This window comes from Gossypium raimondii, chromosome 12 (assembly GCF_025698545.1).
Source record: "Gossypium raimondii isolate GPD5lz chromosome 12, ASM2569854v1, whole genome shotgun sequence".
Lineage (NCBI taxonomy): Eukaryota > Viridiplantae > Streptophyta > Magnoliopsida > Malvales > Malvaceae > Gossypium > Gossypium raimondii.
The window spans coordinates 36,832,226-36,858,186 of record NC_068576.1 but is presented as its reverse complement, the minus strand read 5'-3'; the positions used below and the strand labels follow the sequence as shown (position 1 = coordinate 36,858,186).

General features: G+C 30.5%; 1 protein-coding gene across 4 annotated transcripts; it reads right to left on the bottom strand.

Moving 5' to 3' along the window:
• Positions 1-15,482: 15,482 nt before the first annotated feature.
• LOC105763899 (uncharacterized) lies at positions 15,483-20,644 on the bottom strand. 4 transcript variants are annotated; one of them, XM_052625861.1, is made up of 9 exons: positions 20,318-20,644; positions 19,305-19,410; positions 18,939-19,094; positions 18,708-18,813; positions 18,276-18,458; positions 17,608-17,767; positions 16,761-17,086; positions 16,397-16,486; positions 15,483-15,875 (listed from the first exon to the last, which is right to left on the bottom strand). In XM_052625861.1, exons 2-9 carry the CDS (start codon positions 19,317-19,319, stop codon positions 15,808-15,810), a joined length of 1,104 nt encoding a protein of 367 aa, XP_052481821.1. In that variant the 5' UTR covers positions 19,320-19,410; positions 20,318-20,644; the 3' UTR covers positions 15,483-15,807. The 4 variants fall into 4 exon arrangements, with proteins under 4 accessions (XP_052481821.1, XP_052481822.1, XP_012437759.1 ...); XM_052625862.1 differs by having other exon boundaries at positions 19,305-19,373; XM_012582305.2 differs by having other exon boundaries at positions 20,460-20,644.
• Positions 20,645-25,961: the final 5,317 nt, after the last annotated feature.

Sequence of the window (25,961 nt, the reverse complement as noted above, 5' to 3'; positions counted from 1 at the left end):
TTTTATATTTTTAGAGTTTAGTCTTTATATTTTTACTTTTAAGAATTTAGTCCCTCTATTTTTAAGTTTAAAATTCAGATCTAATTGTTAGCACTATTAAAATTCTTTTATTAAATTTATTGGTGTCACATTCTAAAATTTTAAAAAGTACTCATTCGATAATCATGTCACAAAAATATCATTGTAATGGACTTGATTTTAACAAAAATAATATAACGATGTTAACAATTCTTTAAATTTATGTCAACATTTTAATTTAGAATAAAATATTTAGAATAAGGTGCTATTTGATGAACTGGAAAATTAAGTGCTAAAAATAAATATTGAAAATTTAAGTATTGAAAATTTAAGTGCTGAATTTAAATTATAAAATTAATTATGGAATATAATTAGATTGTTTGACAAATATAGATTTTAAATTATAAAAATAAAATTCTACATTTTATTTTTAATTTTAAACATTTCACCTTATTCTAAACAAAAATTAAATTTTAAACGTAAAGTTTTTATAGTATAATATAATATTAAAATAAATAAGCTAAAATCGAATTAATTAAAAATATTTTCCGTTAAGTGATAAATAGCTCTTATCTACTTATTATTTTCTACACTTTTTATAGAAAATTCTATAAAATTGTTTTAATTTTGAATTATCAAACATGCATAAAAATTAAATCATTGAAAATATTAATTTTAATTGATTTAATTTTTCAATCGTCTATCAAACAAAACTTAATTAATAGCATTATAAATGTCGAGGTACTAAATTATGTAAAAAATTAAAGTATAAATATCAAATATTAAATTTAATCATAGTATAATGATTGAAATTGAAATTTGGCCTTTTTATAATAAAAAAGGAGAGGGACCACAATTGAAATATTTAATCATTATTGTTCATAATGTAAAAAAAAAGAAGAGTAAAGACAGGTGTAAAAGAAAGAAGACTTTAGGGCCTTCCTTTTATATATAGTAGTATACATATAAATGTCGAGATACCAAATAAGGACCTAATGTTTTGAACCATTCTTCGGTTCAATCCTTTTGGCACTAAATGATGTATTAAGGACCTAATGTTTTTTCTGGTCCAAAAGACTGAACCAATAAACGACCGAAAACATTAAGTCTTTATTCGAGTAAAAAGATTTTAAAAATTCACTAAGGCTCTGTTTGTTTCAACGTAAAAGCTTTTATTAAAAATACTTTTAACGTTTTTCGATGTTTGTTTCATGTAAAATAGAATGGTCAACGTAAAATTACCCCTTTATTCCCGTAAAATGTCTTACTAAAATTTTTTTCGTACAACATTTTCCAAACTGAAAAGGCTCTGTTCACTATAACTGTAACACCCCCTACCTGTATCGGTTGTCAGAATAGGGCACGAGGCATTACCGGAGTTTACTGAATATTTTCAATAATTCTAAGTCATTTATTATTCATATTCTAAAAATAATCATAACGTCCCTCTATTGGACCCTTAAAGCTCAAAACATTCTGTCGAAACCATTTTTTGATAAAACAAAAATTTAGTTGTCGACTTTAAAAAACAAAAACTGGAGTCGCCACCGATCCTTTATTGAGGTGTGATCGGCTCACCTTAAAAACGATTCTGGTCTACGAAATTTGAGAAAATGGGTTCGGGAGTCAGTTACGCACGAGGAAGGGTTAGCACCCTCGTAACGCCCAAAAATCGGTACCAAATTGATTATTTGATGTCTTAATGTCGAGGGTTAAAAAGATTTTTAAAATTCAAATGACGAAACTTGAAAAGGATAATCAATTGTTCAAGTCATGCGAAGAAATTGAGACCCAATACGTTAGGGTACAATTTCTCAAAATCCCCGAATTTTGAATATCACTTTTGCTTTATAAGTAAATCTTCATTTCGAGGAAGCAATTATGTCATGCCCAATACGTTAGGACATAACAAATTAAGTTCCCAAAAATGATTTTTACTTATATATTTTAAATAACGAATATTCTCGGTTATTTGGAATTAACAAAGAAAATCGGAACCCAATACGTTAGGGCTCAATTTTCCTCGAAAATTCCTAACTTTGAATATCATTTTTATTTTAAAACCTTTGAATCATAAAAACGATTTTAATGTTTTGACAAAATCAAAATGTATTTGAAAAATGTGTTAAAATGTCAATGCAATATGAAACAAATATTTTAATTTAAATTATGTGTATACATAAGTATGATATATAAACAATTTTAGCAAATATGTATATGGATATGAGAGAAAAACGTAAGTCATAAAAAACAATGATAAAATACATATAAAATATATTAATACATTTGAAAAAGAATGTATAAGTATAATGTATTAGTAAATATAAAAACATGGAAAATATTTATAATAGCCTTGAAAGGAATGCAAAAATATATGTACACGTTATAAAAATGTATAAACATATGAATTATAAAACATGAAAATATAAATATCATAAAAAATATGAATGTATATAAAATATATATAAACTATAAAAATAAAATGATATGATAATAAAATATATACGTACTACATATATGCATTTAAAACATTTAGAATATACATATATATATATTAACATATATATATGCGCACATATATTCGTACAATAATAATATAGTAATAATTATACTAATAAACAATATAAACAATATAATAAAAAATAAATAAATGAAAAACTAAAAAAAACAAATTAAAGATTAAGTTTCAAAACCAAACGGAATTTGAGAGCTGAATTTGAAAAATAAAAATAAGAAAGGGAGTAATTTAAACACGCGCAACCAGGGGGAGGACCAAAAAAACAATTTACCCAAACCACCCAAAACATTGCGCAATATTGGACCAATTTGAAATAGTTATAAAATATGTGGTGAAATTTAGAAGAAATAAATAATTTAATTTAAAAGCACTGTAAAAGAAAAGCAAGGGACCAATCGCGCAAATGTCCCATTTTGAACCCTATAAAATTTCATTTTAAAACCCTAAAATCATTTCCCTTCTGCCATTTGAAGTTGCGCCGTTATCCCCTTCTCTCTTCCGCTCCAAATCCACCCCCAACCGGCCACGACGACGATGGCACCCCGACGGTGCACTACCACCGGTAAGAACCTTTCCCCCATTGTCCCTTTTGCTTATTTAATATTTAAAAAAAAAACAAAAGAAGAACAAAAATGTAACGCCAACAATAACAAGAACAAAAGAAGAAAATCAAGAATCCTTCACCTTTAAAATCTTTTGCTTTTCTGTCACCTTCCCTTGTATTTTCTTTTCTGTTTTTCAATACCAAATTTTGTCTAAACCCTTTTACAAAAAAAATAAAAATAAAAATTGGTCTTTCTCCAGCCCCCCTTTACAATTTGCTGTATGCATATCCTATTAGTGTTGTTCGTCGCTTCTTTGTTGCAGGTACGTGCATGTGTGGGAGTTGCTACGACGTGGGGCATTGTTGCGAGAGAAGAACGTGGGCAGTTGCGGTGCCGGCTTGCTAACTGCTAGGGTTTCTGATTTTGTTTTGTTTGGGCCACTCTGTAATTGGGTCAAAAAAATGGGCTTATAATTCGGTTATTGGGTCGGGGTGTTATTGGGTTTAAAACTGGGTCTGTAATTTATTGTATTTTTATTTTAAGGTTTATGTATTTGGGCCCGAGCTAAAATGGCCTATTACAGCTGCCCCTCTTTGCTCGTTGTCGTGTAACGAGAACAGAGCAAAGACTTTAAGATGGCCAATTTTGCCCGGGCATACTGGACCTTAGCGCTCTTCAAGTAGCCTCATTCCAACCTACTGCGTCTGCAGAAGTATAGGAATCGGTGCTTCAATCCACTCCATTGCAACATCAAGGAGATAGGACTTGTACCTGGTAGCTTCTCAAAAGAACAAAACTTGCAATCTCTAGTCTGCTCCACCGTAACTTCAAGGAGATAAGACTCGTAGCTTCAACTTATTCTGCTACAACTTCAAAGATGAGTCTGATACGATCTGCTCTACTGCAATTTCAGAGAGATAAGACCCGTGGTGTTAATCCGCTCCACTGCAACTTCAGGGAGATAGGATTATCTTCTTCAATTTATCCAATTACAATGTCGAGGAAACAAGATCCGCCGTCGTAGCTTCAATCTGTTCAACTGCACCGCTAAGGAGGTAAGATCCGCCGTTGTGGCTTCAATCTTTTTAATTGCGCTGTCGAGGAAACCAGATCTGCCGTTGTGACTTCAATCTGCTTCACTGCACTGCCAGAGAAGTAAGATCCGCCGTTGTGGCTTCAATCTTTTTAATTGCGCTGTCGGGGAAACCAGATCCGCCGTTGTGACTTCAATCTGCTCCACTGCACCGCCAGGGAAGTAAGATCTACCGTTGTGGCTTCAATCTTTTTAATTGCGCTGTCGGGGAAACCAGATCCACCGTTGTGACTTCAATCTGCTCCACTGCACCGCCAGAGAAATAAGATCCACCGTTGTGGCTTCAATCTTTTTAATTGCAATGTCGGGGAAACCAGATCTGCCGTCATAGCTTCAATCTACTCCACTGCACCGCCAGGGAAATAAGATCCACCGTTGTGGCTTTAATCTTTTTAATTGCAATGTCGGGGAAACAAGATTCGCCGTTACGACTTCAATCTATTCCACTACACCGCCAGGGAAGTAAGATCCGTCGTTGTGGCTTCAATCTTTTAATTGCAATGTCGGGGAAACCAGATTCGCCGTCGTAGCTTCAATATGCTCCACTCACCGCCAGGGAAATAAGATCCGTCGTTGTGGCTTCAATCTTTTTAATTGCAATGTCGGGGAAACCAGATCCGCCGTCGTAGCTTCAATCTGCTCCACTGCACCGCCAGGGAAATAAGATCCGCCGTTGTGGCTTAAATCTTTTAATTGCAATGTCGGGGAAACCAGATTCGCCGTCGTAGCTTCAATTTGCTCCACTGCACCGCCAGGGAAATAAGATCGCCGTTGTGGCTTCAATCTTTTTAATTGTAATGTCGGGGAAATAAAAATCTGCTATTTTTAACCTACTCCACTGCTGTTCAGGAAGATAAGGCTGAAGTTTTACTGGTTTGTTCTCTAGGGAACACGACCTGTATAATTCAAATTATGAGCCTAATTATGCCTAGTGATTAGGCTGAAGTCCAAATCCGCCCCCAACCGACCACGATGACGACGGCACCCCGACGGCGCACTACCACCGGTAAGAACCTTTCCCCCTTTGTCCCTTTTGCTTATTTAATATTAAAAAAAACAAAAGAAGAACAAAAATGTAACGCCAACAATAACAAGAACAAAAGAAGAAAATCAAGAATCCTTCACCTTTAAAATCTTTTGCTTTTCTGTCACCTTCCTTTGTATTTTCTTTTCTGTTTTTCAATACCAAATTTTGTCTAAACCCTTTTACAAAAAAATTAAAAATAAAAATTGGTCTTTCTCCAGCCCCCCTCCTTTACAATTTGCTGTGTACATATCCTATTAGTGTTGTTCGTCGCTTCTTTGTTGCAGGTATGTGCATGTGTGGGAGTTACTACGACGTGGGGCGTTGTTGCGAGGGAAGAACGTGGGCAGTTGCGGTGCCGGCTTGCTAACTGCTAGGGTTTCTGATTTTGTTTTGTTTTGGCCACTCTGTAATTGGGTCAAAAAATGGGCTTATAATTCGGTTATTGGGTCGGGGTGTTATTGGGTTTAAAAATGGGTCTGTAATTTATTGTATTTTTATTTTAAGGTTTATGTATTTGGGCCCAGGCTAAAATGGCCTATTACACATTCATTAGGAACCTACTAGGATTAAATCGGAATCATAGGGAATTTTTTGCAAAATTCTAAATATATATATATAGATTTTAAAAAAAAAATTATTTCCGAATTAGGTGCAGGATTCATACGGGCGTATCACATAACAAATCTTTTTATAAGAAATTACATAACTGAAACCTTTCCACTCTTTCATAAGCTCAATTATATTTTCATCTAAGCACTTACCATTCCAATGCACCTTATAATTAAACATATTACCATTCAACAGTAATTTGGCACTTGCCTAAACTTCAAGCAACAACATTGGTTAGCGTACTTTAATATTGACAAACTTATTTTCTTACCATGTCTCACTTAAATTTATTACTTATCCTAATACACATAATTTTCCTTGTATCAACGTATCAAAGATAGTCTCATATTTACATGTCATGATACATATCATTTTCTTGTTGTTTCTTCTTAAATATAAATCATTCAATTCATTATGACAATATTTCATGTACCATAATTTTCTATAAGTTCAATGTATATGTATTCCATGAGCAGTTCATAATCTTGAATATGCATAATTATCAGGCAAGTTTCACATACATGTATGTCGAAACCATTTTTTCGAAAAACAAAAAAAAGTTTTGTTTTAGTCGACTTAAAAATGAAACGAAAAATTAGAGTCGCCACCGATATTTTAAAGAGGTGTGATCAGATCACCTTGAAAATGATTTTAGGTCTATGAATTTTGAGAAAATGGGTTCGGGAGTCGGTTACGCACGAGGAAGGGTTAGCGCCCTCGTAACGCCCAAAGTTGGTACCGAATTGATTGATTAATGTCTTAGTGTAAAGAATTTGAAAAGATTTTAAAATACGATCCTTCCTTTTTATTAATGTTAATTTTATAAAAGATGCTTGGATAAATTGAGGCGAATGCAAGAGACCTTCTCGTCTCAGAGTAATAAAACATCACACCCAATACATTAGGACACGACATTTTTAGTCCTCGAGAATAAGCTTGTCTTTTGATTTTCAAAACTCTCGCGGCGAAGTTAAAAAGGGATATTCAATTGCCTTTAGTCAGATGAAAAATTGAAACCCAATACGTTAGGGCACAATTTCTCAAAATTCCTAGCATTGAATATGACCCTTATTATTTTTTAAAATCTTCATTTCGAGAAAACAACATGTCACATCCAATACATTAGGACACGACGTGTCGAATTCCCGCAAATGAGTTTTTGGTTTATGGGTTTTGATTGAAGAAAATTTTCGATTATTTAGATTCAATAAGGAAAATTGGAACCCAATACGTTAGGGCTCCATTCCCTCGAGGATTTCAAATTTCGAGTATTCCGTTATTTTTAAAGTTTTTGGATAGATTGGTTTTGATACCTAAATGATATTAAACGCAATTCTTTTGAGGTGAATAAAGCGCGATGGAATGACAATGCGAAGTGATAATTCGTAGGCCAAAGTATACACTAGTGAACACAAATAACCCTTAAATATAGATGAGCAACACAATACATACATACACAAGCAATAGTCCCATATAATATCCATACCAATATCAACAATTAAAGGCTAAATGAATCGGAAAATTAATCTCGAATGGAACATCATGCAAATTGATACAAAAAACATAACAAAGAGAAGAATTGAAAATTGTATGAATAAAAGAATTTAAATAAAATACACAAAGGTTTGAAATATAAAATATCAATAAAAATAAATAATATGTGAATGAACTTTAAGGTCAATATTATAACAATATATAAAATAATGTATATGAGTTAATTTAAACAAATAATAGAACGAAAAACTTCATATAATAGTATATATAGCAACAGTATAGATAAGAAATATACATATATATAGTTTAAAATTAAATAATATATATTATGTAGGTACATATATGTATAATAAAACAGTTTAAAAATAATAATAAAGAAGAAAGTAATATATATAAATAGGTAGATAGAAAAATAATCAAATATAATAATGTCAATAACAATAATAAATAGTAATAAAAATAAAAATAGTCAATTAATCAATAAATTAATGAAAAAAACAAATGTAAAAAAAAGGGAAATTAAATCGCAATTAAATCTAAATTGACAAGAAAATAATAGAATTAAAACAAAGTGGGGGACCAATAAAGAAATTAATCCAGATTTCCGAAACGCTGTGTTTAACACGGGACCAAAATGAAACACAAATAAAATTATGCGGCTAATTTAAAAGAAAAAGAAAAGAAAGAAAAAAAGGACCAAATTGAAAATCATCGCAAAAGAGGAGGGACCGCGTGCGTAGATAGTCTGTCGAAGCAAAACACGTGGATCCTCCCCTTGGGTCGGGTCACCGTGCTGGTACAGGCCATTAAACGGTGTCGTTTTGACACCTGAAGACCTTACTTCAAACGGCGTCGTTTCCCTTTGTTACTTAAAACAAATTTTTTCTTAAAAACACTTCCACTTTTAGAAACAAACAGAAAAAAAAACTCTGCTAGGGTTTCATCCTTAACCCTTTTAACGCCGCCGCCAGTCTGCCACCTCTCCGCCGCGATTACTCTGTCAACGGTGGTCAGAGCTGCACCTCTAGGGGCTTTTTAGCTCCTCCTCGCGCGGATCCGAAGGCTTTTCGAGGTAAACCTTCTCCTTTCTCTTTTGTTTACACACGATTAAAAAAATAAAAAGAAAACGGTAGAGAAAACCGAATAAGAAAAAAGAAAATATCATCTTTTGAAACCGTTTTTTTATTGCTTTTCTTTCAAATATTTTTGCTACAATCTTTGTAGGTCTGTTTTTTTTTCTTATAGATTTTTTTTTAAATTGGCCTTTATAGTGCCGAAAAATCCAAAAGAAATAATCAAAATCTAAAATTTTTTACAACTGTTATCTGTCCTTTTTTGTTTGGTGCTGCGTTGTTCGTCTTTCGTTTGTTGCAGGAATGGCCGTACGATGACGTGGCATGGAGTAGCGCGTGGAGGCGTGGGGAGAACGGCGCTGGAAGCCGTTGTGGCGCTCGTGCTAGGGCTAATGCCTAGGGTTTCTTTTTCTCTTTGGTGTTGGGCCGTATGTATTCAGGTTTGGGCTTGGGTTTTAGTGGGTTATTGTAAACGGTTTTGGGTCACTGTAATATGGACATCTTGGACATTTAATATATATATATATATTTGTTTTTATTATCCATATTGGGCCGGGCAATATTGGGCCATTACAATGTATTTTTCATGTCATATTTTAGTATATCAAATAATTATCATTTCTATGTATTTCAAGTTTAATTTCATGATTTTAAGTACTTATCATTTTCTATTTTTATCCCATTGAATTTCTCGAAATTTCGATGGATTTTCAAGGGTACACTTTAGTGTACAAATTCGGGTCCGTCAATTCATATTCATGTGCGCACATTTTCCAATTCAGAGAGCACACTCCCGCGAACCTCATTTCTTATAGCTGGATTACCAGTCCAGGCTAAATCCCTTGTAATATAAACTCATAGAGTATTGTCGAGATTACCAGTCCAGGCTAAATCCCCTGCAACTACAATTACTCTAATGAGCTTGGATCTGAATTACCAGTCCAGGCTAAATTCAGACCCTAATTCAGATTACCCTTCCGGGCTAAATCCATTTTTCACATATTCTTCGGGAGGGCTATATCAAGATCACCCGTCCGGGCTAGATCTTTTTCACACATATTCTTCGGGAGGGCTATATCAGGATAGGATCACTCATCCGGGCTAGATCCTTTTTACCGTCAATTCCTTTTCAGAGATCCATCGAATTTTTCCTTCCATTCAACCGGGATTTCTTCCCCTTTTTATCAAATATATCAATGTTTCATCAATTTTCATACAATGAACATTCAAATCATATTCACATCAATAACAACATTTCAAGCATTTAAAAATATAATTCAAGTTACACGAACTTACCTCATTACTTTTCGTGTTACAATTTCACTAATCCGATGTCTTTTCTTTTCCACGTTCAAGTCTCGTATTTGAGTCATTCGGATCTTTATAAATAAATTTGATCATCATTTTCATTCATTTCATATTCTGATACATTCAATTAATGTTGTAGGCAAGATTACTATTTTGCCCCTAAGCTTTTAATTAATGACGATTTTTAATCCTTAGGCTCAAAAAAATAAATTCTTGTAATTTAAATAAATAAACAATCCAATTCATGCAATTTGGTCATTTTTGACAATTTTACAAAATTACCCATAAAGTTTTAGTTTTATTCAATTTAGTCCCTGAGCCTAAAACGTGCAAATTATCCATGCTAGCTGAATATTCATATATATATTTTCCTCCTCCTCCTCTCCATTCCACATCTTTATTTTATATAACATGCTTATAAGTAAAATTATCTATGATTTCAGTATTTATTTGTAAATGTATTCAAAGCTATCTATTTGAGTCATAATCACTAAATTATTTTTATCTTGAGCTACAGAACTCCAAATAAGGATCCGCAAATTTTTCCTAAAACTAGACTCACATATCTTATTACCATAAAATTTTAAAAATTTTTGGTGTAGCCAATAAGTACAGTTTATTCTTTAAAGTCACCTATGTTCTGCTGTCTGACAGTTTCGACCCTTCTTCACTAAAACTTAATTATCTCCTCGTACGGGATTCGAATGATGTAACCGTTTGTTTCTATTGAAAATAGACTCATTCAGGATTTTAAATATATAAATTTAAGCCCCTAATTATTTTTATTAAATTTTTTATGATTTTCCAAAATCAAAATAGGGGAACCCGAAATCATTCTGACATTTTCTCACAAAATTTATTATATCTCATGATTTGCAATTTCATTACTTACACCGTTTCTTCTATGAGAAACTAGACTCAATAAGATTTAATTCTATATTTTTAATCCTCTAATTAAATTTATACAATTTTGGAAAATTTTCAAAGTCGATTCTGCTTGCTATCTCAAAACTGTTTTAATGTAAAATGTTGATAACTAAATTTATAACACTTTCCTTTCCTTTCTCTTCAATATTTTTACCGCTTTCTCTTATTTCCTTTACTAACATAACAAGAATATAGAACCTTATATAAGGAAACTCTACATTAACATTAATTTCCTACTTTTTCAATAATATCAAACTCAAAATATATTGAAATCTTAATGTTCTTACCTTGTGCTATTGACTTCAATCTTTAATTTGATTTTCTCTCTCCTCCAGCTTCTATTTCTTGAATCTAACTTGATATTCTAGCTCCCCATTGTCTCCTTAATATTTTTCTCTCTTGGAAGCTATGAAAATTCTTTTGATTTCTAGGTGAAAATGGTGAATTTTTGGTAAAAATGACCAAATTGTAAAGAAAAGAAATCTTTCTTTCTTTCTTCTCCTTCTCACGTTGGTTCATGGGAAAGATGATGAATTCTCTTCATCTTTCCTCCCTTTTATATTAATCATTTAATAATAAAATAATACTAAAATCTTAATAAAATATTAATTAAATAACATTTATCTAATTAATTAATTAAAAATATCACCAACATATCATTACCTTCTAAAATTCTCTCTCTAATTAACCATTTTGCCCTTTATAATCTTTTGAAATTCCATCCTTGAGTCATCACTTAATTTGGTAAAATTACAATTTAGTCATTTAAAATTCTTCACCTTTTAAATTTGGTCCTAATTCATCCATTTTCCTTAATTTCTAGATTATTCCACCCTTAAAATATTTACACTATTGATCCTTCAACTTTTCATATTTACACTATAACCCCTCAATTTTTAGGTATTTACTCTTGGGCAACAAAGTTTTTCTCACTTTTGCGATTTAATCATTTCTTGAATTAATATGTTATAATATATTGCCCACTGTTGACATAACTCAAAATTACCTTTTTATCACTTTATTTCCTTATTTTACTATATCAAGGATATTATCTTACTATAGTAATTTTCGGGTATTACAATAACACTCTCATACACAACCCACACATCGAGTCAAAGCAATGAGATGTTACATTCTCTACTACATTCTCCACTTATCAAATATTTTCTTGTAAACTTTCATAACTTTTCAATTTAGTCCCTTTTTGTCATAAAATTTCAATATTCAATAATTAATCATATTAAATCAATTTTCTTTCTTGTTACACTTTAATCACATAATTTATCTCAATACCTTATTTCACATATCAAATTTCTATGTATTTCACTTCTATTATTTCATCCACAATTTTCTCAAGCTTAACAATTTAGTCCTTGTCATCATAAATATTTCATATTTTTCCACAATTTCACTTTTAGAATAATTTATGCATACTTCATCATCTCATAACACATTCATTAAACTTTTATCTCAAATTCCTTATTTTGTGATTAAATTGTGTCGGACTTAAATTTTGTGCATTTTTAATTTAGTTCCTATTGCCATGTAATTTATTTTTCACCATATAAGCACTTTAATAAAATAATTCATTATAATGACTTATTTCACATTACAATTTTCATGCATATCACTTCTCTTGTTTCAATTATAAATTTCACAAAGCTTACAATTTAATCCTTAACATATTGAAGGTTCATTATTTACTATAATTTCACCTTAACATTACTTTGTAATCAATTCACTATTTTATTTAAACTCTTTATCATAAATCTCAACCGCATATTTGTTTCACTAAAACAACTTTTATGAAATATTTTCAAGAAATTTGTCAAATAACGAAAGTATTTTACATGATTCATCAAAATACCGTAAAATATTAGATTTTCCGAAAAACAAGTCATTTTTCGAAGTCATTTTCAATGAATCAAACGAAGGCTAAGTTATATTTATTTGAGTAAAAAGCCCTAATGTTATAGACCTAAAGCAATATGCTTTAAGGATTACATGATGAGTTAAGCTTAAAAAACTCACTAAGTTATATTTATTATTTCAGAACCTATAAAATTAAAATTTTAGTTTTTTCTTTTTAAAACTTATAAAATTTTAAATTAATACATAGTAAAATTACACTTTGCCCTCTCCCAAAATGATAAAATTTTATTTTAATCATTTAAAAATTATAAAGATATAAACTATTTAAATGATAAAAACCCAACCCCTCCAAAAAAGTCTCTGCCTTCTACCCTGGAACCTACCAGCAAGCTAAAGATAGAGTTTTCAAAACGGGATTGGACCAACTAGTACCCTAGTCTGAAATAAATTTAAAGATTAATTTATCACAAATCAATACAGACTGATTTAACTAAGCATTATAAAATTTTATTTAATTTAAACCGAATATATGAATCAAACTGAAAATAATGACTTAATCAATTTGACCACACTCCTGAAATTAAAAAAAAAAAAAACATTAGTCAAAGACTATATAGATTGCAATTTTTTTCCACACGTAAGCTCATAGAAGAACCAAGTAAATGCATTATTAATATTTTTTTAGCAAACAGTAATTGAAACGAGTTGATGAGCATGAAATTGAAAAGTCAAGTCATTTTCTTCTCTTCGAGAGCCCTTTTCTATGACCGGAACAAAACGACAACGTTCTGAATAATTGAAATGTATATACACTACCCTTTGAAAGTAACCCTTCGATGTAATACTTTACGTCTTAAAAATAGATTATTCGAATATTTGAATAATAAATTTCAATTTATGAATTAATAGTTATAAAATATTTATAATTTTGATTATTTATAAAGAATTATAACTTACTTGAATTTGGAATTTTTCAGATTTAGATAATGGAAAATTTTGAGATTGATTTTCTTTGCCGATACAAATACTCGAATAATTTATGGATAATAAACGTATTCGAATAGGTTTGAATAATTAAAAAGACGTAATGATTTACTTGGTCCTCCAATTTAAAAATAATAATTTCAGCCTCCATTTAATTTTTACTTCTTGAATTTATATCATTTGTCAAATCGCCTAAAATAGATGAAAAAATTAATGTTTATTAACTTTATTGATGTCGTTACTACCTAAAAAATAAAAATCCACTAAATCTTAATTCGATAAAAATATGAATCTAAACATGTTTAAATGCGTAACATCTATTTTAGTGAATTACAAATAATTTAAACAATAAAATATAACTCCTAAAATAAAAATATTCTCTTATATTATTGTTTTCATTGGATTTTGTAGTCAAAGTAGTATATCTAATAAACTTTTAAACTATACGTAAAGTGTGTTAATTTTGTTTATTTCTTTTTAAAAGAATTGGAAAATTTTCCTTTTGACCCCGTCAAATTGTACTTTCAGAATTAACGGATAGCATGTGGTTCATTGAAAATTCATCTTTTAGAACATTCCAACCTTTTTCTTTTCCCAATGATTTGAAGAGAATATTCCAATTTTTAGTATTTTGCTAAATACAAATATCTATTTAGCACTATTAACTAGATTTGTTCATGAGCATGATTACTTGCTCAAACTTGAAAGTTCGCTCGAAAAATAAACTTGAGTGAAAAATTAAGTTTATTTAAATTATAGGTCAAGCTTGGGCTTTGAGCATTCAATGTTCGAGCGCGACTTGACTTTTTTTTTATGTTTGTAATTTTTATATATTATGTAATTTATAACACAAAAAATAAATTTATACTATAAAGTAAACATAAAAAATTGCTAAAATGATTATATATAAAATTTTAATAAATAAAAATATAAAAATTAAAAATAATATAAATTATAATTTAATTTAAAAAAATACATACGAATCTAAAATGAATTTAAGTTTACTGTTTACAAATATAGACGGACTTAAACAAATTTCGAATTGAACTAAACTTGAATGAGAATAAAGTGTATTAATACTATTCCCAAATTTACCCCACGAACACCTCTACTGTTACTGAAATATTAACATAGAAATTTTGTTGATGGTAGCCCAAATAATTTTGTTACGATAAAGCTACTACTTTTATTAACTTGAACTTACCAAGTTTGACACTCATTTCTAATGCGGTCATTGTGTTATTTTTTTGGTCTAATTTGGTACATGTATTGAATAAAAGTTATACATTTTGATGCTTGAAGATAACGATGTTAATTTTTAGTGTTTGATTCAGATTTAGAGTTGATTTGATGAAAGTTAATTACTAATATTATTATTATTATTATCAATTTCCATCAAATCAACTCTAAAACCCAATTAAATATTAAAAGGTTAACATTGTTATCTTCAGATACTAATATGTATAACTTCTATAAAAAATGACATATATACCGTATTAGAAAAAGTGTCAAATTCAGGTACCAAAATATGCATTAAGCCAATGTCAAATTAAAAAAATTACATCTCAAATTTGAGTGAATACAAGGCTAAAACCATAATTGGAACTTTTTTAAAAAATATATGGTTACATATATTTAAAAATCTTACTTCTGTCTAATTTAAAATACCCCCATTGCAAATTGCAATGCTCCCCCCACCCTGAATGCATTCCTCACTCAAATGTGGAGGGCCAGTTTCGTTTTTGTTGATACAAAGAGGAGGTTGTGACAGTTTACGACCATTCTTTTGGAAGGTGGAGAGCCGTAAAAAGGTAAAGATGATCGGAATATGGATGCCGAAAGATTTAGAGAGGAGAGGAGAGAGTTACTAGAAAAAAACCATTTTGATAGCTTCCATCAAAGCATCATAAGTTCACATTTTAACTCAAAAGAACATGGTAAACGTATCCCCAATCCAACAACTCCATTTTCAGAATGGAAAGCTCAATCGATTACCTCATCGAGATGTCGGGTATGATCGGAAAAGATAACAACGATTTCATCATTGTATGCAAGATAAAATAAATACAAACAAATGGTCCCTCAAGTTTCTCCAAATAACAGATAAAGTCTCATACCCACCATCCGTTTAAAACTATAACTAAAGAGAGAACTAGGCTACTTTCCTCATTGCTGATTGCTATTTGATTGATCAAACTAAAATATTACACTGCTGAAATGTTCGAAATTGCTAACGATTCAAAATGCCTTGCGAATAGATGTCGAATATTGTTCTTATCAATCTAACTCTATCCTAACCTAACGATTTTAAGATCATAAGGAAAAACACTCACCCTGGTCTAGGATTTTTCTTCTTCGGATGGAGAGCACGGGTGTCCAGGGATGGAATCGACGAAAAATTCTTCCACTGAAACAAAGTAGATCCATCAGTGCTGGTCAAACACACATAAATAGAGTATACCTGAATAGGTAAATGTTAACAACCCAAAGACATTTTAAATGGTGAAATTAGTCAAATTTAAAAAAAGATGGCATTTACTGAAAAATTTCACTTACTGTTAGAATAGTTAAAATTTTGAAAGCTTTTTATATTTCTGCAAATAAAATCTTTTGTTTGGAGTTAAACTGCAAATGAAAAAATATTTTTCATGTAATTTTTTTAATAGTACAAAGATTAAATTGATGCATTTAATAGTAGAGGGACTATTATCCAGTCCATATAATAGAGGGACTTGATAGGTAGTTTCACCCATTTTAAATGCACATAGGAAACTTAAGGTAAAATCATATTTGATGCTAGTTAAATTGTCTAATATGTTAATTGACAGAAATAATATCACAAAGTTCGTAACTATCTAAGCAAGATTCAACATCCTCTAATGATTCAAAATAGACATTGAGGTAAACATTATCATGAAATGTCATTACCTATATCCTCTTGCTCCGAAGAATCAAGCAAAATTTCTGAATCAGAGGGAAGAAAAGGAGAACCGGGATAGTTTCCGAGGGCTCCTAAATCTGTAACAATTCCAAGGGCAAAGATTTTATGAGAACAAGCTTCATAAAGGAAAAGAATAATAAAGTAACAAAACATGCTAGGTTCCTGAAATGATGATTTCAAGAGTCAACGCTGAAGAATTTCACAAATTATTAACAACAAAAAGTCGAAAAGCAAACATAAAAGCACGAGTCTCCAGATGCATGTGTGCGAGAGAGAGGGAGAGATGAAAGCAACATAAACGACAAAATTTTACTTGAATATCTTAGTGTGGGTCTCATTGCCACAACTTACCTCCCAAGTTGGACAAGTCTGCTGTCAAATCCGTGAGACTGAAATTCCACTGAATCTGATCAAGGGTTCTAAAGGAATCTCTAGAATTCCCAGCTCCATTATCAGGTCCCAGCTGCAATCCTACTGAACTTGCCACATCTGTTGTGAAGGCTGAATCAAGTACTGATGTGTCGACTCCCATCCCTGACATGTCTGATGCAGTGAATGGGAAATTCCCACTGGATGCCACTGATGTAGGGCTCACAGGCATCTCTGACATAGATGGCATGGGAGTAGTTGGATGAACTGCAGCTATTGCATCACCAGCATTGTTGTCCATCACCATGCTAGAATAAAGAGAATCAGCTACCATTAGCTTGAATTCCGCAGAGCAAAATACTTGACCAGAAATAAAAAAAATTTTGAAGCAAGAACCAATGCACAACAAAGAGGGGTAAGATAGAGATACTGTGAAGGCCTCAATACCTAAACATTCTTTAATAATGTAGGAGTAAAAGTTATTCATCTAGTTAACCTAAAACATCTTAGGATTACAATTTAGATGAATATAATTGATGTTAAAATGGTGTGATAACACCAGAACACAATCACGCATTTGTTACAAATCTGATCAAGTAGCCATTTCATCCCCCAAAAAAAGGGAGAAATAAAAGAGGCAGATGATTACATTTGCAAGCAGTAAAATCATTAATTAGGCAAGCTCACTTCAGAGCAGTATCATAACTTATAGGATGGAGATAATGAAAAATAAAGAAGAAAAGCACCTTCACAATTATTGAACAGCAAATATTTGTGAATATAATAGCCAATTAATAGCAGATTGATATGAAGATGGTCAAGTTCTCACTCATTCCCAGAATTCATCCGCATAGGTTGAAAATTGCCTGGAGCAGGGACTCCATTGACCACGTGACAGCTTGATATACCCATGGAGTCAATATGAGGTTGCCCTGAAGCAGGAATTGGAGGTTGTTGTAGTACAGGGTATCCCATTGGTAAGTTGTTAACTGCACTGCAAAGTAGTTGTTGAATAACCATGATTGTAACATAAACGTGTGGACCAAATAGTCGTAACTCCTACAACAAACTTTCTGCTCGAAAGTATATTTCAGTACAGATCCCAAAGAAGAGTTGTGATATGGTTTAATTTCCCTATCCCTCTCAACGGTTTTTCTCTCATTCCATTTGAGAAAAGAATTGTAAACTGGCTGAATTAAAGTAGTCAAGTTTTATAAACAACTAAATAGATACCATATCAAGAGAAGATTATAAACATCTAATTTTGAAATTATTAGTATAAAGTGAATCACAGTACAATCCTAGATATTTATCGTGTTTCAAAATGAAATAGCAATGGTAATCCCCTTAATATTTCTTAACCGTTGTCATGCAATTTGACTTGATGGTTCAAGTAGGGTCAGCATCAACATGTCTAACTTAAAATCATGATAACTTTGCAATATAACTAAAATAATAGAAGCTTGTGTCCATCATTTGTATAAAGTCAGAACTTACCAGGCATGGGATGAATCCCATTTGGTATTGGGACCAGAGGAACCTTTGGAGGCACAGGATATTTCATCAGATGATATTGATGCTCAAGCAAATGGTTGAATAAAATTATTTGCTTCTTTAACTTCAGCCTTACATAATAGGCACTGAAAAAATCAGCATTTTCCTCTTCCAGCTTCTGCCATACTGAATAAACAATAATAGTGAAGAGACCAACTGAATGAGTTTCGACACTCTTAACACTGCTGAACAAGAAACATATTCAACAAGCGGCTTAGATTTCACTAATTCAAAGAAATCATAATTGTAGATTGGTTTTTATTTTTCTTTTATAACATGTTCTAGTTTCACATGCACATGCAGTACGTTTTATTGAAAATTCCAAATAACAGAAATGCATATACAGACTAATAGAGAGATTTCAGTAAAGCATACCTAAAGTTGTAAATCCAGGGTCTATCCTTGCTCGAGTCAGGAGGGTTTTGACAACCTCATCTCTAGTCATGTACAGTTGTAAGCATCTTTCAATTAAATTCTGGACCTGGAACAATCAGTTTATGTAATTTAAGAATCAGTAATTAAAAAAATATAATATAAAAGTCCCTTCACCGTGAAAAATGAAAGGATATAAATAAATGAAATATAAAAAAGGAATCAGTTTCTTACAAGTTCAATATCTTGGCGTGAAACTTTTCTGCCATCATTGTTTGAAGCCGATAAAGAACCAGAATCTGCTAAGGGGCCATCTGCTGCTTGATTGTTTTGCTGTTCTGTTTTAGGTTCATGCAAAGCATGAGTTGAGGGTTTTATGTCTTGTGTGCACTGCAAAAAATAAAATTTATCTTCAAATTAGCATCAAGGACAAAACGGTAAGCAGATTCATGCATCAAACAAAAAGGCTGTAAAGTATAAACTGTTATTTTCTATGTTACTTTGGGAGAAAAGAACTACAACTCAACGCAATGACTGTTTAGCTCACACCAATAGACCAATTATTTAAATATAGAATTACTTATCAAAAGAGAAAAACACCTGTAAGTTCTTCATTCCAACTGAAAGCCAATTGCCAGCATCTCTTTGCTCAGCTCTGATGCTCCCCGCCTAAGGTCACATAACTCATAAACATCAAAATGCCAACCTGAGAAGAAATTTACCAAAATAATTCACAAGGCCGTGAGCCAAAATGCACTGTGAAAAGAACAGCTCCTGATTAAGTAATATGAATTTGTGGTGGATGAAAACCAAAACTTATGTTCACAATGAAACAATAATCTACCTGAAATAGCACTTATTGAGATTAGAATCTTTTACCAAAACAAAGGAATATACACATTTTTAGAACTCCAAGTGATGTCCCAAATTTAAACAAGTTTAGTCATTTTAAGTGCAAGCAAACACGTCTACCAAATCAATAATTAGATTAGATAACATTAATTCCAAAAAGACCCTACCGAGTACAACCTTCTTCAAATTCACGTCGCAAAAAATCAACAGAGAGAACGAATCCGTGTTTCATTACTTAGAAATAATTATAAACAACTAAAATCCTTTCATATACAAATTATGAAACAAAAAGGAACCAAGTCCATAGCTTTTTTCATAGCAGACTTCCCCCCTATAGCTAAAAACAGCAAGCAAATTACAGTCAATTTCAATTATGCTCCGTTCGGAAACTTGGATTTAAATTTCATAATAGTAAATCGTAAGAACGAAATACATATACTATAAACAATTTAGTTAGAATTCAATATAATATATTTAAAAGGTATAAAAACATGTATTTATCAAATCTAAAAGTATTTTAAGAATTTCAAATTCATTACTATATAACCATCTAACAAATTCGTAGATTTGACATTTTAAAATAATTTACTACTCAATTTTCCTACTTATAAATTCCAAATTCTAAATTCCAAATTCTCAAACACTACCCAAAATCCTGGAAAAACATTTAGGACATTAAGATACTATAAGCAAGAACCACGAACTTCAATTTAGCGGAACTAAAAAAAAATTAAATTAAATAAAGATCTAGTTGAATTTACCTTACAACCAGAGTTGCCGACTCTTGAAAACGCGCAAAAACAAAGAAATTCAATATACAGAAAAAAATGCTTCGAATTTTTCACTGCAAGAAACAACTACAAATCCAGAAGTCACTTAAAACCGTATAGTTTCAAGGATTACCAAAAAATGAAGATTCTCGATTGGAGCTGAAGTTCAAGTGCTTAGGATTTGAAGATATTTAAAGTGAACTAAGAGGAGCAAATTGGAAAATTATAAAAAAAAGGGAGAAAAAATGAAAATTGGGTGAAAATATATATTAGTCGTCGAAGTTCTGTAAGTGAGTTTTTGCTATGGCCGCATTTTATGCTTTTGATTTTTCTGGTAATTAAAAGAAAATTAAAAAGCGCCAAATTGGGGGAGAAACAATGACGTTAGACAATAAAAAAGGTCTATTTTTTTCTTAGTCCCTGTATTTTTTAGATGTTTAAAGTTTAATTCTTTTACTTTAATTTTCAAGGGTTTAATCCATTTACCTTTTTGATTTACAAATGTACATTTGAAAAGAACTTTGTTATACCCTTGCACCTCGGAAACACTTCTAAATACAACACTCATTAGGGCCTCACTTATCCCTTTAGGACATCCCTTGAGAAATACTCTTCGACTTAGCGCTTGTGCGAATCTCACTCACTAACCGTTATCTTTAACTTCAGCCATCCTACTTAGGACTTATAGTGGCAACCCACTTGACTACTTGTCCCTAATCCACTAATAGAAACTCAACAACTGTCATTTAGGAACTGTAAATAACGGTATAAAAAGCTCATTGCTCCCGCATAAAGGGAGATTCTCTCATTCCTTCTCCTACTCTCTCTCTCTAAATTCTAATCTCCTTCCCTCAAAACACTGACTAGTGTGGCTCTTTGCCTTGCACTGAGCGAGATGAACCGCCCAACTTAACTTCCATCTCCACTTTGTTAGACTCAGAGCTCAACAAATGTCAAAAGACTTTCGTTAAATTAGATATTAGGTGATAATATTTGATTATCGAATAGTGAGTTTTGATAAAAAAAATGAATAAGAAACAAATAATAGTTTAATAGTTTATCAGATACTAAGAGTCAAATTTTAATGAAAAATGAAAAATGTATTAATTAACATTGTTTTTTAATATGTTAATAGTTTCAATTAAAACAAACTCAAAATTAAATAATTAATTAAACTCATACTAATTATAACCTGAACAAATCTAAAGGAGAACTCTTACATGCATAGGGTGGGACTCGAACTTGAAATCTCAAAAATTTCAAGACTTCAGCCTTACGATTGGGCCAAAACTGTATAAATTTTTAATTAAGATCAATCTTAGATTTAATCCCCCTGAGAAGTCATGAGCATTTGAATAAATAAATAAGGGGTAAAGAAACATTTAGTCTCTAAGCTTAGTAACTTTCTCCACATTGGTCATTGAATTTATTTTGTCCACATTACTCTCAAATTTGGCAGCTTTTTTTAATTTGATCCCTGAACGTGGATTTCGTTAAGGTATAACGATGTTTCATTCTAAGATTATATTGTATCATCACTTGAAAAGTTTTAGAGTTTTTATTTTTAAAAAGTATTTTATATAATTTTTAAATTTCTTAAAAAGTAATGATGTGACACAATTTTAGAATACCACCTCGTTATATAACAAAATTGAAGTTTAGGAGCCAAATTGGGGAAAGCTTCCAAGTTTCGGAACTAATATGGACCAAAAATTTTAAGGATCGAATTGAAAAGAATCGTCAATTTCAAGGACTAAATATTAATTTATTCCAATAAATGATGAGACGGTATGGGGAGACCTGTGGCCTTCGTATTCCCAATTAAGGGAGACTTAAGAAAAAATTGACAAAAAAAGACTTGATGAAAATTTCAAGTTGTCAATTGTTGTTTTACGGGTATTTCCCTGTCATACGTAACATGCTGGTCTTCATAAGTGCATACCTTTTTGTTCGGTTTGACATTTTCCCAATAATTAAATTTAAGGGTAAACTGTGCCTAAGGTCACTAAATTATTAGTAAGTTTACGTTTTAGTCACTCAACTTCAAAAAGTTACAGAATGGTCACTAAACTATTCAAAAGTTTTCATTTAAGTCATTAGGTTATTAAAATTGTTGTCTATGGCCTTCTCTATTTGTATCGCCCGCACAAATCAAAAAATTTTTCCCCCTTCTCTTCTACAATTTAGGTTCTTTTATTTATTTATGAAATAGTTTTGAACGTCACGAATCTGTGAACCAAAATCTAAACAGTTTTCTTCTCCGATCTCTGCCATAGATCATCAGATCGGGTTTGATCTAAGGTATGTTCTTCTACTAGTAAATGGATACTGATCCACTGAATCAATTGTCAAATCGTCACTTAATGCTCGCTAGCCAAACTTTTTTTTAAAACAAAGACCTTAACAACCAAATGATTTAAATAAAAACTTTCGAATAGTTCAATAACTATTTCTTAACTTTTTTAAATTGAATTACCAATACGTAAATTTACTAATAGTTTAATAATCTTATGTGGAGTTTACCCTAAGTTAGGTCAATATCTTTGAATAAAGGAAAACTTATTTAAACTTTGTTTTCTTTTTATTTACAAAATTCAAACCTCAAACATTACTTGATGACTATCGATAGAGTCAATAATTAAATCAGTCAAACCATTAATTTTCAATTCAATCCTTAAAAAACAAATATTTAATTTTTTAAAAATTCATTAAAAAATCTAGATGAAAATATTAAACACAAATAAATAATAAAATTAAATATGCAAATTATTTTAATTTTGGTTTAAAAAAATTTTAATTGATTTTTTACGGATTTAAATCATTTAATCACTTTTTGAATTTATAGTACTAAGGGAGTCTATTTGATTTTAACAATGTGGTCCCTTGGAAAATCTTTGAGTCCCATCAAGTGGATCCTTGATTTATGAATGAAATCTCCTAGTCCTAGATATTATTTTGCCTCTTCAATTGGCTAGGAGCCTCCATCACACTACAAAATAGGACCACACCCAAAGTTTTACAATATTTTTATCATATTATAAAACTTTTTTCATTCTTTTTAGGAAAATATTAAAAAAAATTATTGCAATGTTTATAAAATCGAATTGGTGATTGAACTGATTAAATTATAGATTTGATAAAAAAATATTAAAAATTTTAGTTCAAGCGATTAGTGCTGATTCAATGCCATCTCTTGATCCATATCCCGATCGATTCCCAGTCCGATTAGTCGGTATAAATCAGTTCCAATATTGCTGCATTGGTTTTACTTTAAAACAATCCATTTTCATTTTTTTTCAGTTTTAAATCAATTTATATATTTTTATTAATTTAATTTGATAAATAATTGTTAGCAATGCAAAATGGCATATCCCACGTTGATTGAGGAAAAGCTTATAAGAGAGTTTAAATATAATATTACCTCTTACTTTCATTGAGTAATTGGGGTCGTTGCTGCTCGCTTGGTTTGCTCTGTGCACGTATTTCTTTTTAGATAAAGTTTTTATTATTTTTCTTTAAAAAATATATTTTTTCTTTTAATAGTTTTTCATTTTGAAGCCGTTACAAATTTGAAAAAGTTCGTTTTTGGCCGTTGGATTGACCTTGCAAATTACTGTATTGCCCCTTCTGAATATCCTATAAATTGCATAGATATTCTCCTTTTTATACAGAACAATACACAACAACAACCTATCTTTCTCCCATAGCTGACTTGTTTCTTTTCAGTATATTTTTCGATCATTTTTTTAGCTCTATTTTTCGGTTATTTTTCTATTTCTTTGAGAAGAGAAACACCAATTTTGTTCCATCTTCTTTATTCGGGTGTACGAATATTAAAGTACTGTGTTAACCTTGGGGGTGACGTCCACTATACAATTATATCGATCAAGGAAAATTTGCTTCTAAGGCAGTGATTCTTCTACGTCACAGTTATTATTTCATTTATTTACACACGATTTATTTATCTAATCAGTGCTAACAATTTTATTTTGCAGTAGTATATTTCCTACAATAATGACTTGATTATTATAATCTAAAATATTCTTTAAATGCACATGCTTGATTAAGTTTGTGTCACTCATCAATCGAATCCCAACTTAGTTGAGAAAAGTTGAGAAATTACCAAAAACACATTTTTTTACAAAGTGTATTTTGGGGTTTTTTTATTTATTTACATTTTACATAAAATATTGAAATATAAGCTTATGATGAGATTTAAACCTAAATCACATGGATGAAGGAAGTCAGTAACCCCCATAAAATGGGAAATTACTTTTTAAGCCCTAAAGAATTATAAAATTTTAAGTTAATATGTGGTAAAATTATAGTTTGACCCTAAAATATTAGAATTTCAATTTAATCTTTTTGAAAACCATAAAGATATAAACCATTACAAGAATAAAATTATATTTTAACTCTTATAGAAATAAATAATTTAATCTCAAACCCTTAAAAATAATTTTGGCTTCTCCTTTCTAAAATACCATAATTTTTACATCCATTTTAATTGAAGCATATTAGTTTTAAATATAAGTTTTTTATAAATATTTTATTACATAAATATTTTTATTTAGATAGTAAATGTACCCTAATCTAATTCAATTTTAGTATTGAATTTTAAAAATCAAATAAGAAGAATACATTATGCGTTTGCACATGAATTAAAATATAAATTAAAACACTCAATTGAATCTTAGATTGTTTAGCATAGGCATTATTGTCAATACAAGAGGACGTGGGTTCGAGTGCGATAAAGTATATTATCGTCCTATTTATGGGCTGAGGAGGGGCTATGGGTAGTTCTAGGCATTGTGTCAAAAAAAAATAATCGGATTTTATAATAAGATTTGTTCAAATATATATATAAATTAAAATATAAAAATACCCAATCAAACAAAAATCAAAGCAATAAGACAGTGAGTAAAAAAAAAATTAAAAATGCCTAATTTTTTAAATTATAGATTCTTCATTTTATAAAACTTTAAAACACATAATTTAATTTAATAACTATTTTATAGATTTTAATTTTAATTTTAATTTAATTTAATCTTATAAAAATTAATATAAATGACTCCGTGTCAAAATTTATTGTATTAACAAAAGGATAAATATCAAAATTATACTTAAAATTTTTAGTCAATATTTAATTTAATATGTGAACTATTATTTTATGTAATTATATATATGAAATTTTATTGTGGTTCAAATGCATATATAAAACTTTGGTTTTGATTTAATTGTATACATTTAAAAAAAATACATTATTATTTTTTATTTTGAATAAGTATACTTATTTGTGTATGCAATATGTAAACATAAAATTAGTTATATCGATAATACTGTTAGTTGTGAAAATTGAATCAAATTAAAATGTCATGTATAATAGGGCTGGGTCGGGTTCGATCTAGGCTTAATCATGGTATTGACACACTCTATGCTTGCTTAAGCCCAGCTCAACCCGAAATATAAGCCTAAAATTTTGTCAAGCTTCGCCAATATTCATGATGGCTAACCCAAGTTCATTTTAGATCTGTCCATATTATAGTTTTGTTTTTTTAATATTTATATTTTTATTTATTAAAAATTTATATATAGGCAACTTAACAGTTGATTTAATATTTACACTATAATATTA